The 15,609-nt window shown below is 42.0% G+C and overlaps 2 protein-coding genes across 2 annotated transcripts; both read left to right on the top strand.

Annotated features, from left to right (window-relative positions):
• The first annotated feature begins 4,966 nt into the window (after positions 1 to 4,966).
• Positions 4,967 to 6,794, top strand: BCR41DRAFT_420410 (hypothetical protein). Its single transcript, XM_022029895.1, has 2 exons — positions 4,967 to 6,243; positions 6,331 to 6,794. Exons 1-2 carry the CDS (start codon positions 5,023 to 5,025, stop codon positions 6,751 to 6,753), a joined length of 1,644 nt encoding a protein of 547 aa, XP_021883688.1. The 5' UTR covers positions 4,967 to 5,022; the 3' UTR covers positions 6,754 to 6,794.
• A 1,310-nt stretch (positions 6,795 to 8,104) lies between these two features.
• On the top strand, positions 8,105 to 15,584 carry BCR41DRAFT_384948 (hypothetical protein). Its single transcript, XM_022027622.1, has 18 exons — positions 8,105 to 8,432; positions 8,576 to 8,710; positions 8,818 to 8,847; positions 8,947 to 9,011; positions 9,126 to 9,379; positions 9,499 to 9,550; positions 9,653 to 9,779; positions 9,881 to 10,133; positions 10,226 to 10,629; positions 10,743 to 10,959; positions 11,074 to 11,141; positions 11,220 to 11,289; positions 11,396 to 11,514; positions 11,612 to 12,028; positions 12,138 to 12,336; positions 12,459 to 12,625; positions 12,750 to 13,030; positions 13,135 to 15,584. The coding sequence occupies exons 1-18, from the start codon at positions 8,400 to 8,402 to the stop codon at positions 15,284 to 15,286; spliced, it is 5,043 nt and encodes a 1,680-aa protein (XP_021883687.1). The 5' UTR covers positions 8,105 to 8,399; the 3' UTR covers positions 15,287 to 15,584.
• The last annotated feature ends 25 nt before the right edge of the window (positions 15,585 to 15,609 follow it).

The raw sequence follows: 15,609 nt of genomic DNA, 5'->3' as shown, positions 1-15,609 counted from the left end.
TGGTTTACTCTTTTTCGTTTATTGAGTGTGGAGGCATCCTCAGGCTTATTTGCAATCTTTTTTTTTTGTGCTTGGCTCTATGGAATCATTTGCAGCCATGTTTTTTTGTGTTGAGCTCCTTGTGGTGGCCATTGAAAATTAAGATGAGTGGGACTGAGTGTGGTTGAAATGCAGGGAGAATGATGGTTAAATAGGCGAAGGTATATTCTATACTCTTTCACCCGTGGTCACGGTATGGAAACAATAATGAAAAATGTGTAAGGCAAAAAAAAAAGAAGGAAAGGAAAAGAAAGGCAATAAATGAAGGCTTGGAATGAATAAAAGAGGTAAGTGGTGAAATATGAAAAAAGTGGCGAAAATGAAGTGGAGCAAAGGGTTGTATCTTCCCTGTTGCCGGAACAAGGCATCTTTATATCAGAGATGAATATAAAGAGCTTTATGACCATATTACATCCAAATTAAGTACCCGTCATGAAGTACCTCGTTTGAACCGACTCTTTATCACTGGAACAAAGCTGTGATCATTATGCGATCTTGTGTGCAAGAAAAGGCAGGATTTTGTGATACTATTATCAAAGAGTTTTGTAAAAACGGATAGAGATGAAGAATCCTGTGGAGAACCCAGTGAGAGTCTGATGATGAGACCCAAAAACATATTATTATCACCAGGACAGCTGGCATAGGAAATTATCCTTTCTCGTATGCTTTGTCATCTGGATGCTTGCCACTTGCGAAAGACCTATCAATTATCATCATCCAGGGCGCCAAAACGTTTACCGGGAGCTAGGATGACAGCTCCACTCTAAAGACATAAATGTCCCATGGTGCGCGTGCACGGGATGGCAACCTGTGGCCAATGAGATCATATTAGTTGTATGTTCGGCCAATTCAGTGTCAGTATGTGAAGGCGGCGCGTCTTGAATCTCTAGGCGTCCAGGGACATGGAATAAAAAAACATCAAGAATTTGGCCAAGGCTGCCACGCGCTTGACTGGTAAAATGTGATACAATATTGGATTGTGTCGTCAGTATATTAATAGTTCTCGGTATATTAATGCTACATGCTGTTGAGGGCATCAATCTCGCCAGAATCATCCCCTCTCACATCAATTCATGCTAGACGGATGAAAGATTAGGAGGAAAAGGTCCTTGATGTCTGGGATATCCACGCTTGTTTATAATCTCACCAAATGTTCTGTGTCTTGCGTTCATAGGCGGTTAATCGCAGTTTGGTTTTCGTATACCCCTTGAAGAACGTAAGCAAAAATGCCTTTATGTTTTATATTTGATACTCATCAATTTACCCTTTTTACTTGTCCGAAGGTAGAATGACGCCTAGCCAATGGATGCTATTGCAAGTGTGTCCACAGGTCCTTGGAGAAGTCCATTGAGGAGACTCGGTTCCATCCAGGACAGATTTATTCCTAGCGCTCTTCACAAAAGTAGCAGAATTACTTGGTGGAGTTGGCTTTAATTGCCTTGACAAGCTCCTGCAAGATTGGTTCGACAATCTAATCAGGGCCCTTTCGGAGCGGCATCAAAGCAACTCTATGTTTTTGGTTGTTTTGAACGAGGCGCAGGATATGGGGAGGGGAGGCTAAATACCAGTTTATTAATAACGACGACACTATGCGACCAATATTATCAGCATTCTTTCATGGATTGGAGGGCTTATCAGAGGATTTACCACGAATTTGCATAGTTCCTTGCGGGATAGGCTTTTGTATTTATGATCCTGCTTGGGTTAAGAGAACTGGCAAAGCTTCAAGGAATATCGAGAAGTTCTCGATGACTCGAGGTTCAAGAGTGCAGTATCGTTTCCTAGATGGGATAATCAAGCAAAAGTCCGGACATACTTCAAGACACTTGTGCGATATTTAGAGAAATATAGTTTCTCAAACTCTGCATCAAAGCGGAGAGGCCATTTTAATGATCAAGCAATCGAGATGCTATATGCTTGGTCCTGTGGTCGTCTCCGTCCAATGATACTATAATAGAGAACGTAATTGGACGTGCCGATGCAGGCCCTTGGAAGCAAGAAATCAAGGGCCTGGTGTGGTCGCTCACTGATCCAGGATATAAAGCATCTGGTAACCTATGCCATGAGTAATCTAGGATTCTGAAGCGTATTAACAAAGGGGATGCAGAAATTAAAACCACTGTCGACATCAGGGAAACCTTCGGTCGAGCCGTAAAGAATATGTTACTATATAGTAAAGACTTGATATTGGAGTACAATGAGCCTGTTCCGGTCGAGGCTTCGTTTGCTCGAACTGTCGTTAATCAAAGGAAGAAGGAGTTTACGATTATCGTTGAGCCAATAGCATTTAACATATTTGAAGTGGATGACCCTTGATTGGTTAAATTGGTTAATAGTGTGTTGCTAGACGCCCCTACGTCTGGCACAAAGGGCACACATTTTGAGTATTTCAGTCCCGCTTTGTTTAATTTCAATCTTCCAGAATTATAACAATGAACGAATTCTTAGATACTCACTGTAACAAAGACTCAATACATGAATCCAAGTTAATCTCGCTTTTTTTTTTGTTTTGTTTCCAAAAGAGAACCCATCTGGAACAGATATCGTCTTTGTACTAGAATTGGAGGGTAAATATTATCCTGGTTCCGTACAGTCAAAAATCGGCGATAAGGTCAAGAATTAAGGATGCCCATAATACAACTTGCCATAATTGCATCAAAGAACACCTCTCATCACCGTCTTCTCTCGGCTTTTGCTCGAATGGCATATCCTTGTTGCTGTTGTTTAGGCCTTACTTATCACGTTACCTTATCATGTTGTCTTATCACGAACAGGGTGATTATTCGCTAGCTAAAGTCAAAGAAGTTCCTACCATCAAAGACAAACGAATAGAAACGACGTACTCAATATTAGCTTGTTGAACTTTCTTGAAAGTGCAAGGGAGTCCCTCAAGAAGCCAGAATTGACTCGAGCTGTGGAGGATGAGGGAGAAGGAAGCAAGCCCAAAGAACCACAGGCAAGGAGGACATCAAAGAGAATTGCCGATAAAGCTCAAGCTATGGAGCATCGCCCTAGCTCATGGAATATGAGTCCAACGTTTTCAAGAAGTTTGGGGCTCCTCTTCCAGTTTATGTTTGCGTAGTCTTCATCTGTCAGGTCTTCACCGGCTGCCTTTAAAACACGCCGTGTTAAGGAACCCTTGTGAAAGTTTCAATCCCTGGCTGAGATCTTCTTCATCTACGTCAGACTGCTGCTGTCTCTTCGTCTGGATTGTGCCATAGGCAAGTGGATTCAGAACAAGGCCATTGGTAAAATCGTTCATTTGAGTTTGAACCGAGTTATACCTTTGTCTTGTGCCTGTAGGGGTACCTTGTCTCGATAGCCATGAAACATGCGATCTCCTTCAATGTCACAAAGAGAGCCTGTATCTAGACCTCTTTTGTTCCCTGTACACATTCAAACACTGCAGCCTTGGGAGGATTGTCGAGAGGATGTCAGTTAGGACGTGTTCAGACAGATACACATACCGAAGGGGGACGTAAGGAAGTCTGTTTTTTTTTTTTTTTTTTTTTTTCACTCCATTGTTCTCTGGCAAGAAAAGCTCATCGAACAATAAAAAAAATAGAGAGCTTTAATAGAGAGCAATCGACTGCAGAATATGCATGAGGATTCTCTACACAAAGTTATATCTTTGTGCTCCTGTGGTGAATACAGGGTAGATTTGACTCGGTCTGTAGGAACTGATTTGAAACAGGTGGCTACATCCTTGTCAAAGGTAACAACAAAAGAAAAAAAGTCTTCTTTCTTCTTTTTATCAGAGAATGGCTTCATATGATACTCTTTGCTCCAACAGCTCCAGCACTTTTGCGTTAAAGCAGAGATATTCGTTGGCTCTCGGGCTCCGGCATCATTGGTGGAGATAGGAGTGATGTAGTTGCATGCGCTTATTGCTTGTAGTAAGAACTATCTTAGTACCTTTCCTTACTAGACGACGCCCTGTTAATGGTGATATTGTGCAGCGCCTTGTGGAAGGAGGGAGAGCAGAAGCGAGATTAATACCGACGCGTTTGATCCTCTCCTAGAAGTATTTTTGATTATGGAGTGATCGCCAAAATAAAGTTTGTTCATTTCTTCTGGAGGCATCAATGGAAAAGGCTTGTGTTTTAGCAAAATGTGTTTGTGCATGCACAGAAACAAAAGAGATGCTTCAGCTGCTTATTCGTGCACACAGTGATTGACGAACAAAAAAGGAAAAAGATTTGCCAAATAAAAAAAAAAGCCCGCGATAAAAGAAGGCATATGCAGACAACTAATAAACACAGCAACTGTTTGCTCACACACATTTTTTTCACCGTTGTGTCTGTAACTCTTCTAAGCTTTCTGTCTGGCCGTTTAACACAAGGAACCCTCATAAAAAGAAATACCTCGCATGATTGGTGCCAGGTCTGAAAACAACAATAATGCAATACTGTACGTGGAAGATAGGGTCTAGAAGCTATACCATTGATCACAACTGCTACTCATGCTCTCTTGCCAAGGACTTGAACAGGCATACCAACCCCTTCTTCCTTGCTCTCATAACCGCTCACATCCTTTCGATGCATTCTTTCGCCGTTTATGTCCACTACATCTGAACCACACACAGTTCATCACTCACTCCAACAGAGATATTTGTATCACCTTGGGTATGATATGTTGCTGTGGTTCCCTCTGGGTTCAACAGGCCCAACAAACTCTATTAGCAGTGTATATCAACCCAAATACATCAAGGGAACGCAAGAAGACGAGTAAGCAAATGATGCGACAAATCAAGTCTCGTCGAGCTGTACAGAAAAAGATCAAGTTAGTCAGGCTGTAGAACGAATCAACTCAGATTGCCTCAATCATACGACGAATATTATCATCACTATATCACATCAATCAATCAATAAACGATACAATGAGGCCCCCCAAGCGGACAATGGAGTCATGCGAAAGTCTTCATGAGTATTATGGTCTAACCCAACAGTTCGAGAGGAAATAGTCCAATTGTTGGAACTAAACATGAGTACCAAGGGGGCTGCGGAGGACAAGATCCTTAACCACAAGGGGATATTGTTGCAGGAACTGTTTTCCTTGAAAGGATACAAGGACGTTGGACTGCAATCTGATGATGGTCCTAGAAGGAAACTACGGACATCGTTCTTTACAAACGGCCTTACCCTAACACTTCTTGCCTATGACACATCGAAGCAAAAAAGAGGTAGAGGTTCGCAAGCTGCCCAACCTTCGGATACTCAAAGATCTCAAGCAGTCCAGGCTTCTTCAAGTGCTCAGCAGGGATCCTCGTCTTCAGGCCATGGTGCAGGTGATGGTGGTGATGATGGAGACGACGACGGAAATGAAGATGACGATATCTTGCTGGGTATCAGCGATATTGACTTGCTGGAAGTTGATGAACCATTCTTAGATGGCGACGAGGGAGAAGAAGCAGCTGAAGAAGGTACATCGAGCACAAATCCACTGTCCCCGGTGAGTCCCAGTCCCCGGCGTGAGATCAACTGGAAGCAGAGATCCCGTCTCCTCGAGAATGTAGAAGTTAAATATGACACCCAGGCAGCATGCCCTCCCCCCGAAAGTACCATTATCATTGGGATCGATCCAGGCGAGAGGTACTCGATGACAATTGCAAAGTTGGATCCAAGGAAACCTAACGAACGTGAGATCCTCCGGATTTCTAGAGCGTACCTTTACAAACCATCCAAGAAGTTTCAGGGCGAGCTAGAGAGGCGAAAGCTTAGAAGAGGAATTACAGAGATTGAAAGCAATATTCCGTCATTCTCAAGGCCTACTTTAACACAGTATTTCGCTTATATGAGCTTGCCGCTAAATCAAGCTCCATCAAGTACTGGAGGTAGTTTCTCTGGTAGTGGGGTTGGGGCCAGTAGTAGCAGTGGAGCAGGGACCGGTAGTAGCAGTGGAGTTGAGGCCAGTAGTAGCAGTGGATCTGGGACCAGTGACGACAATAGGGAGACTATATATAGGGCGCTTGGCGATTTCTATAATGACGGGTGGTTTGTTCGGAATAGCTGGGATAATAGAAAAGCACAGAACGGATGCGTTGATTATGTGATCAAGGCAATTCTGAAGCTTGCGGGCGGAAGCAATGGAAGAAGAAGAGATGCCAATACGAATGCGGTGATCTGTATTGGACTAGGATCATTCAAGACAAACCGAGGACAAGTATCGAAGCATGGGATATTGATGAAGAAGCTTGTTGAAAAGGTAAAAAAAAAAAAAAAAAAAACCCTTGATCAATGACATTTAATTTTTGAGTCTCTTTTTAACGAGTATTAAATCTGGCTCGAACAGGCAAAATCTCTAGACTACCCCATTGCAGGTTGTCATGAATACTACACATCTGCCAAGTGTCCACGGCCTCACTGCGACAGTATATTGGAGAATGTTCCTTTTCGATCCAAGTACTGTCGAAATTGTAAAGCATACTTTGATCGAGATGCTGTTGGTGCTGAGGACATCGCAAGGGTCTGTGAGTCGCAGATAAGAGAGCAAAAACGACCTGCAAAATATATGCCGCCGGACGGAGGAACTCAAGGCCAAGCTTCTAGCGGTAGTGGCGGCGGTGGAGGTAGTGGTGGCAGTGATGGTAGTAGCAGAACCACAAAAAGGAAATTTTCAGATGTAGGAGGAGGAGGAGTAGAGGGATCAAGACCACCGAAAGGACCTTTGCTGGGTCCAGGAGGAGGGGGAGAGACAAGCCGGCAACAACAGTAGGACACAATCTACTACAAGCATGACTAGGTCCAGAAAGGCCTTCGTCTTAAAAAAAATTGTAAGTATTGGCTTGATAATACTTTTCTTTTTTTTTTTTTTTTTTTGGTTAATTTATTTACACTAGATGGAATGTCTCGTTTTTTAATGGGACGGACTATATGATTGTTTTTGTTATGGCCAACATGTGACAAGGAAAGCAATATAATTGATGCATCTCCAAATTATGGCGGGAACATCGTGATCACTTTCATTTATACTTTCTGGAATCTATCCGACATCATCATAAACAAGTCAGAGTGCATGTGTGCTCAATGGCAGAAAGGAATATCAAGGTATTTCAGCGCTTTGCTTGGTTCGTTATTGACATGTTGACATGTTAAATTTTTGATACCAAAAAACAAAAAACATTGTCGTAGTGACGAGTGTATGTATGCTGTTGAGGAAACAAGTTACTTCATTCAGCGCCCAGCTGTCCGTGTGACACTTTTTGATTTTCCCTCCAGAAGGGCTTTAAATAATTGCTATAGTCTTTACAAATATTTATATAATTCTGCTCTGTGCCTCATCATCATTCATAATCTATTTGTCTTTTTTTTTTTTTTTTTTTTTTTTTACAAAAGAGCAAAAGAGACCTGAACATGCTGACTGGTCTCTCACCCTTGACTAAGCTTGCCTTAGTCTTAAACTCTGGCTGAACCAGCTTGCAATATTATCGGAGGCTTGTAGGGGCCAGAACGGAACTATATAAGAAGGTTAGATCCATGATGACAATCGACCATCCTTTGCCATCTTATATAATATGTAAGCCTAAATCCTCCTATTTAGTCTAGTAGCCTTTTCAACACTACTCTGAACATGGTTGATTCTGCCCCTGAAAAACTAAACCATAAAACATTGAACTTGAAGCACAGGCACAGGCACAAGAAACTATTGAAGGTTTCCATTTGCAACATTCACACATTACAGACACTCTCAGCTGGTCGTTGTTGCTTTTCTGAGCCCATGACAACTTCATGTAGAGAGTATTTACAATCCTCCAACTGAGGAGTTGTTGTTCAAAGGATCTCGCCCACGCTCCCACCAATTGTCTATCTGCTGGTTTAGAAAAGATTATATTATATATACATGCCTGTATTCAAGTATTAAGAAAAAGTACAAACAAATAATTATCGCCTATACACGCGGTCCGCCTCTTTCCATATTTTTCTTTATTCTTATTTCTCGCTGGTTTTTTTTTTTTACCCCTTCTTTATTTCTCCCTTGTGCAATTTCGATTACTTTGTGTGTCCAAAGCACTTCCACACATTCACACACTTTGACTCTCTTTCCTCCCTTTTTTTTTTTTTTTTTTTTTTTTTTTCTCTCTTCGGCACATTCTCTTCCATCGCTTGCATTTCCATTTGCATTGTTATATTCATTCTAGTCCTCACCATTCACTTAGTCTTAACTAGAGCGATCGCACTTTCGTCTTGTTCACCTATAACTCTATCATTCATATGTACAGACTGGCGATTTCAATTTTTCTTAGACTGCTGTGACTTGAAAATTGCCCCTGCTCCAGACCACGCCCATACCCATCGCCACTGCACACAACGATATTCACCCTCAAATAGACACTACACTGATATCTCAACACTAAAACCAGCATGGCTTCTGGATCCAACCGAGTAGGCAATATTGTACGTCGCTCGATCGTATTATTTGCATAAGTGATAGAAATGCAAACAATACAATGCTGCAGCCTGGCAAAATTCTCCGAGCACCTGCGCAAATGGCTTATCAACCTACTTTTTCCCCTACTCCATCGATACCCCCAATTTAGGTGCTCGGAAACTGCATTGGAAAAGGTGCCTTTGGTTCCGTTTGGCGTGGATTGAATGTAGAAACAGCAACCACCGTCGCTGTTAAACAAATCAATCTTTCAGATATTCCTTCCGCAGAACTAGAAAACATCATGGTATGGCTCTTTCATCTGTCTCCTTCTCGTCAAATATTATATGACAAGCGGACTAGTGTCTTATTATTAAACAAGACACTACTCTATTCTTATATGATCACTAATAGATGGAGATAGATCTTTTAAAAAAATTGAATGTAAGTTCGTTGAGACAAATGTGATTCACTATTGATGGAAGATAGCCGTTTAATTTTATGAATTTTATGGCCGGTAAATGATATCTCCTCATTTATTAGCACCCAAATATTGTCAAGTACCATGGATTTGAAAAAACAAGCGACTATCTCAACATCATTCTAGAGTAAGTTATTGGCTATTAACAACACTACATACACACCTACTTACCACTCTCTCTTTCATCCGCAGTGCGTGATATACAGCTCTTTTATTGACATTTGAGCGTTATCATACATAGATTATGCGAGAACGGCTCATTACGAAGTCTATGTAAAAACTTTGGAAAATTACCAGAACACCTTGGCGCCATGTATATCACACAGGTCCTGGATGGACTCGTATATTTACACGATCAGGGTGTCATCCATCGGGACATTAAGGGTGCTAACATTCTTGCGACGAAGGATGGCTTAGTCAAGCTGGCAGATTTCGGGGTTGCGACATTATCGAATGATGTTGGAGATATGTCTGTCGCTGGAACGCCATATTGGAGTATGACTATTATTATATTCAAGAGTGTGGCGAATGTCGATGAATCGGACATTGGACTATTATGGCTTCTGTTTACTCACAAACCGCATCTTCCATCTTGCTCACTAACTCTTCAATAGTGGCACCAGAGATCATTGAGCTTTCAGGAGCAACCACCGCGTCAGATATCTGGTAGGCGAGTGTGATTGTACAAAAAATTGGTAATGCATCCTGTCAATGTCTTGTATTACGTCTATATTGACCCTCATTCCCTTTGTTACATTGATATAATAGGAGCGTAGGGTGTACAGTTATAGAGCTTCTGGATGGGGAGCCGCCTTACCATAATTTACCACCTATGGGGGCTCTTTATCGCATTGTTCAGGATGATCATCCTCCTATTCCGGATACCGTGTCAGCGGTATGAAAGCACTCGACGCATTGATTATTGGATAAAAGCGTAGAAAATTACACGCCATACCCAAATCTAACATGCTAATGCTGATCGAATGAAATCCGTAGATTGTTCAAGATTTCCTCATGCAGTGCTTTCAAAAAGATTGCAACTTCCGAGTATCGGCCAAAAAGCTTTCAAAACATCCATGGATTCAAATGTCAAGGAAAAAGGCATCAGGGAGTCAGCGCAGTCGAGAAAAGGCGATCCCAGCATATGAAGAGGCTGTTAAGAGCGTACAGCAATGGAATGAAGCTCTGAAGGGCTCAACGTCTCTGAATAGAACCTCGGGCAACAAACGGAGAAATCATAGCAATAGAGGTATATAGCTTTTATTTATTTAGGGATGCAATGTTCATGTTTAATTGTCATTTATAGGCTATAGCTGACTCAATTTTCATTGTAATAAACAGGTGGAAGGCCGGCAGAGCAAGGTATACCGGCAATAGCGAATATTTTTCATATGCCAAGCTCACAGGAAAAGGGAACAACTTCGACGTCTCCACCACTTGATCAAGCCACAGCATTAGCATTACCTCCAGTGACATTCCAGCTCAATGCATCAAAAGTTACAAACACTAGTAACTACGAACCTGAGGTTTCAACTGATAACTGGGATGATGACTTTGCGGATAGCATCCTGTCTTTCCAATTAGCTGCCCGTGAGTTTAAAGATCAGGAAGATGAGGTTTCTAAAACCATTCGCGCCATACCAAGGCAGTTGCAACAGGGTCAACCAACTGGCAATATAGATGACTGCCATTTTGAAGAGAATGAGCAAGAATTGCGAGTGAAAACGAAAGTCAAAGCTCTCGAGGTAAGAATAGCTCGATCAAAATGGAGGTATTAAAGCTGATTTCACATCATCCATCGAACAGTATTCAAATGAAATATCTTCCTGATATAAAATTTTGGTGCTTATTAATCAAGAAAAAACAGGCATCTAGACAACAAGAGGGCAATGTAAAACAAAATGGATCCTTGGCATCTCGGACTAAAGCTTCAGGACCCCATGTGCCGATTGATTTAGTTCGATCACGATCCGCGCCAGGACAGCTTGTACTCTCTCCTCCACTAGTAACTGATGAGTTTAAGAATTATCGAGAGGAAGAGGAAGATGATTTCTCAGACCTCTTTGATGAAGTCGGTGAGTTATATGGAAAAGGAAAAGCGTCAATAATTGTTTGCCATGATATCATCTGAGAGATTTAGTCTGTTTACCCTGTTCCCTGCCTCTGTTTACTTGAATTGATATTTCCAGAGTGTCAGAATGCAGTATACCACGACGAAGGGCTCACATTGCAGACAAGACTTTCCAATCATAGTTGGGTACGTGAGAATTGCCTTTCGTTAAATCATCACTGTATTCAGTGCTTGTTCTATGTCTAACAAAAATCTACTTTTCAGTTTGGAAATGATGCGGGTTCTGATGAGGAAGACCCATTTGCTGAGGTTGATGAAGGGTTCGACGAGATTGGTAGGAATCTATCTTGGCTTGTTTTTCTACACTGACACATAAGAAATGCGTACAATTTTTTATATTTTATTTATTGATTTTTATCTTTATATATCCATCTATATAGATCTGGAGGCCAACATTGCTAGAGAAAAATACGCCAGAATATATGCCAGCATAGCAAAAGAATTCCGGCTTCTAGAACTCCAACGACCGGAGAAACAACTTGATGTTTGTGATCGCTTGGTATGCTCTCATACTGACAGGATGACCTCTGCTTAGTAAATGCCATGTCGAATGTTTGGATTTTCCTAAGAATTTTTCTTCTTTCCTGGATGCTTAGATGGTCCTACTCACAGAGAATCCGGATATGCGAGGCGCCATGATCGCTAACCATGGGGTGATCCCGCTTTTGGACTTGATCGAGAATAGTGGCAATTATCAAAATCTAACCTTGAAGCTGCTCAATATACTCAACCTTGTGATAAGGAATGATTTTGCGCTACAGGAAAGCCTTTGTTTGGTTGGGGCAATTCCTGTGTTGATCGGATACACATCCAAGCGGTATAACAAGGACATTCAGCTGGCTGCTGCCATATTTATACAACAAATCTGCCATACAAACTCTCTCACATTGCAAATGTTCATTTCATGCCGTGGATTGAGAGTTTTCATCGATTTTCTGCAGCGTAATTACGCCACACAGAAGGAATTTGTTTGGATTGCGATCAGTGGCATCCACAACGTCTTTAATTTGCAGGTAAATGAAAAAGAGGGAAAAGTATGTAGATAATATTCCCAATTCTTTGATAGCTCATCAATAACATATTTTTTTCTTTTCTATGTCACATTTATCTTTTGTTCATTAGAGCTTGACACCAAGAAACGACTTTTGCCGTCTGCTGGCGAAGCAGGGATTGCTGGATCCTCTCTCATCAAAACTTTATGATACCATGCGCGATCCACAAGATAGTTCATATACAGAGAAAATTGTTCAGGTTCTATTGATTTTCTCACAGGGTGATTCTCCAGTTAAAGAGCTTTTAGCGACGAGACAAATTGTCCATCGTAAGTTGCCATCCATAGCGGCGTAAAGTTTAATGATGATTAACTTTATACATAACGTTTATCATTTTATGTAATTACTAACACAGTTGCAAATGGGTAAAAAAAAAAAAAAAAAAAAAAAGGCATGCTTACTTCGCTGCAGAGCCTCCCTCCCAGTCTATGTGTGATGATGCTCAAGTGCATCAAAAATATTTCTATGAACTCCAACACTTTGGATGTGCTGCAGAACGCCAGTGCCATCCACACGCTTGTTCAAGTTCTTGGTGAACGAACAGGATCAATCGCTACAGTATGCAAAAAAAAAAAAAAAAAAAAAAAAAAAAACGGAGTGGCTCAAAATATTTTATTGATAAAGGAGCCCTTTCTCACATTGCAAGTTCAGAGGAATTTAACTCTTTGCCTTTTTATTATAGGATGTCTGTAACCACGTACTCACGACGCTGTTCAATATGTGTCGAATTAATAAGTCGCGTCAGGAAGAAGCTGCCCAGGCTGGCATTATACCTCATCTACAGCAAATAGCGGAATCTAGCTCGCCACTGAAGCAGTTTGCACTACCAATCTTGTGTGACATGGCACATGCCGGCCGTGCATGTAGAAATATTTTATGGCATAATGACTGTTTACCAGTCTACCTTCGGCTATTCAAGGATCCATATTGGCAAGTAAATGCAATTGATGCCGTTCTCGTATGGTAAGTTATTCGATATAGAAATCGCTATTTTTTGCTTTCGAGATCATTTCTTCGGAATAATACGACTGAACTAGGTCCGTTACAAACTTGAATTTATTTCTTAGGCTGCAGGATGAAACTGTAGACGTCGAGCAAGTTTTGCTTCAACCCTCTTCGCTGAATCTTTTTGCACAAGCATTCTTGACAGCGAAAGCCAACTCTTTCGAAAACATCCTTGAGCCTCTGTACAAAATCATTCGTATCTCACCAGCGATTGCACGCGGCATTGCAGTCCCTGCACTTTTCCAGCGCCTTCTTGACAGACTGTCGCATCCAAAACCTGTGGTGCGATCCAATTTACTCCGCATTCTCAAAGCCATCTTTGATGCTCATCCAGAGCGCCTGCAGGTTGTCGCGCGCTATGGTATCACAAATGTAGTAGCCAAGATTGCAGAGGAAGACACGGCTGCCTTGGTCACAGGTTTGGCCAAGGAGATCTTAAGTGCGATCGAAGAGAGTGATTCGGAGGCAATGTTGAGTTGCGATGAGCGAGAAAGGGAAAATGGTAGCCTGAACACATACGAGGGCTCGTCAAACAAGAATAGTTTCTTCGATTTGGGACCACATAAAGGCCCCATATATAATTTGAAGGGTACACAAATGAGCAACAAAAATACACAACTTTCGATTAATGCTGACGAAGCTTTGGGTGACGAGCGAAACGATGTGGATGATCTATTTCAAAAAGAGGTGGATGACCTAGATGTGAAGACAAGCATGGATCCAAGACGATCTTCGCATCAACAGGAGTTTGGACTGGAGAAAAACAGTGAAGGAGTTGTAAGGCCGCATCTGAATATCTTGCGGCACTATTCATCATCTACCACTCAACCTGCTCGAAAAGATGAGGAAAGTGAAAGTAGTAGCTCGGAGGAAGATCATTTTGTGACAAGTCGGACTTGGTCAGATGATGAACAAAATGGCTCGCATATAGCCACTATTGCATATAAGCCTACAGAACGCACTCATATTAGGGTGAAGAGTATGCAGGAGCGAGATGAAACATTGAGGCCCAAGACAGCAACCCCTCTGCGGCAATTTGGTCATCAAAAGAGCAGAAGTTTGGGCGAGGCTCTCGAGACCTGTTTTAATGGAAACGTTGAAGTGGGGCAGGGAGCGCTTGAAGACGTTCACTCTGTAGGTTTATCCGAGAGCATGATTCTTCGAAACGAGCTACCAAAAATTCGGTTGGAACTCTTGGACTTGGACCGTTTTCCTGCTTGGGATCGCCGAAAGCTAGAGGCAGAATACGAGAATGATGATGATGGGGATAGTGGTAGTGAGGATGCTGCTAGAGCACTTAAATCTCCGGAGGCTTCAATATTAGGGGCATCTGGCCCAAGTATCTCCTGGGCGGAGAGGCTCTACATAGAGAGAGCTGACACCCCAAGAGCGACAAGACTAAGGAGTCTCTCCACCGTTGACGAAGCTTACGAAAGCGTGGAAGGCTTTGCTGAGCCAAGTAAGAGAAGAGGACCCTCAACTTTTAGTCGTCAGCTCCAGAACCGAGAGCGGTCTAGACGGAACAGCACTGGGACTAGTTCAGGAGAATCAACAGTTCGACTTCGAGGCACGGCCTTATCATCACCCATCTCACCTTTTGTTCAAAGGAACACCCATATAGAGCTTAAACCAACCCCAACACCCTCAGCAGTCAAAGAGACTATCATGTCAAAAAAGAGTTTTGATGAGGAGGATGACTTTTCTATTTCTGGGTTAGTTCTAGCTGAACGCCAAGAATATGGGTCAACACTTAACTTTAGTGGTGATGAAAATGACGACAGTGACAATGATGATATGAAAGAACCAGAAATGAGAAAAGATTACGACGGCGCTAAGGACGATAGGGATAATGACGATAACGACGATGATGATGCCTATAGCAGTGCGGAGGATGTTTTCGACGACAATGATGACCCTAACCATGACAATTTCTATGACAACGATGGTGGCAGCCATAATGATTATGATCCTAACGACCTAAAAGAAAACAAAGTACAGACATGGAATTGGGGTTCAATACAAGAAGATACCATTCTTGCAAACGGCAAGGCTAAAAATGATAAGAGTAGCTATTTGATGGAGGAGCAAGAGATAGATTGGGATCGTGAGGAAGTACGTCGGGTTTATGAGACTCCAGTGAGCCCAATTAGCCCAATTAGCCCAGTCACATCCACCCTACGCCGGCGCTCTTCACATCGCAAATCAGTTGAATGACAATCAGGGCGGGTGCAAACCAGACCTTTGGCTCCGATAGACAATATCAGCCATGGACTTGTCCTCCAGAATGAAATCGAAAAAGAAAATGATGTCCATGGAGCTTCCACTAGAATAACCAAGACAGTTAAAGACGAGACGACAATACGAGAGTCAGTTACACGCGGCAACTGCATCATCTCTTGAGGGCTTCATTGTGTTTATCAGATGTGGTGTGCATCCGCCATATTCCTTATATCCTATCCTTTATGAAAGCAACATGTATGGTATAAATTTATATTAAATAATGATTCTAAAGATTTCAATTTGATTGTGGCAACTGA

This window comes from Lobosporangium transversale (assembly GCF_002105155.1).
Source record: "Lobosporangium transversale strain NRRL 3116 chromosome Unknown BCR41scaffold_9, whole genome shotgun sequence".
In the NCBI taxonomy this organism is placed as follows: domain Eukaryota; kingdom Fungi; phylum Mortierellomycota; class Mortierellomycetes; order Mortierellales; family Mortierellaceae; genus Lobosporangium; species Lobosporangium transversale.
Note: the sequence above shows the minus strand (reverse complement) of the source record. Positions and strands in the feature narration are given on the sequence as shown.

What these genes read in the sequence shown, in the direction of transcription:
- BCR41DRAFT_384948 (XM_022027622.1), top strand. Translation starts at nt 8,400, where the DNA reads ATGGCTTCTGGATCCAACCGAGTAGGCAATATT. An exon ending in TTGATGTTTGTGATCGCTTG is followed by an intron (nt 11,515 to 11,611) that starts GTATGCTCTCAT and finishes CTGGATGCTTAG; the next exon opens with ATGGTCCTACTCACAGAGAA. An exon ending in GACGAGACAAATTGTCCATC is followed by an intron (nt 12,337 to 12,458) that starts GTAAGTTGCCAT and finishes AAAAAAAAAAAG; the next exon opens with GCATGCTTACTTCGCTGCAG.
- BCR41DRAFT_420410 (XM_022029895.1), top strand. Translation starts at nt 5,023, where the DNA reads ATGAGTACCAAGGGGGCTGCGGAGGACAAGATCCTTAACCACAAGGGG. An exon ending in TGAAGAAGCTTGTTGAAAAG is followed by an intron (nt 6,244 to 6,330) that starts GTAAAAAAAAAA and finishes TGGCTCGAACAG; the next exon opens with GCAAAATCTCTAGACTACCC.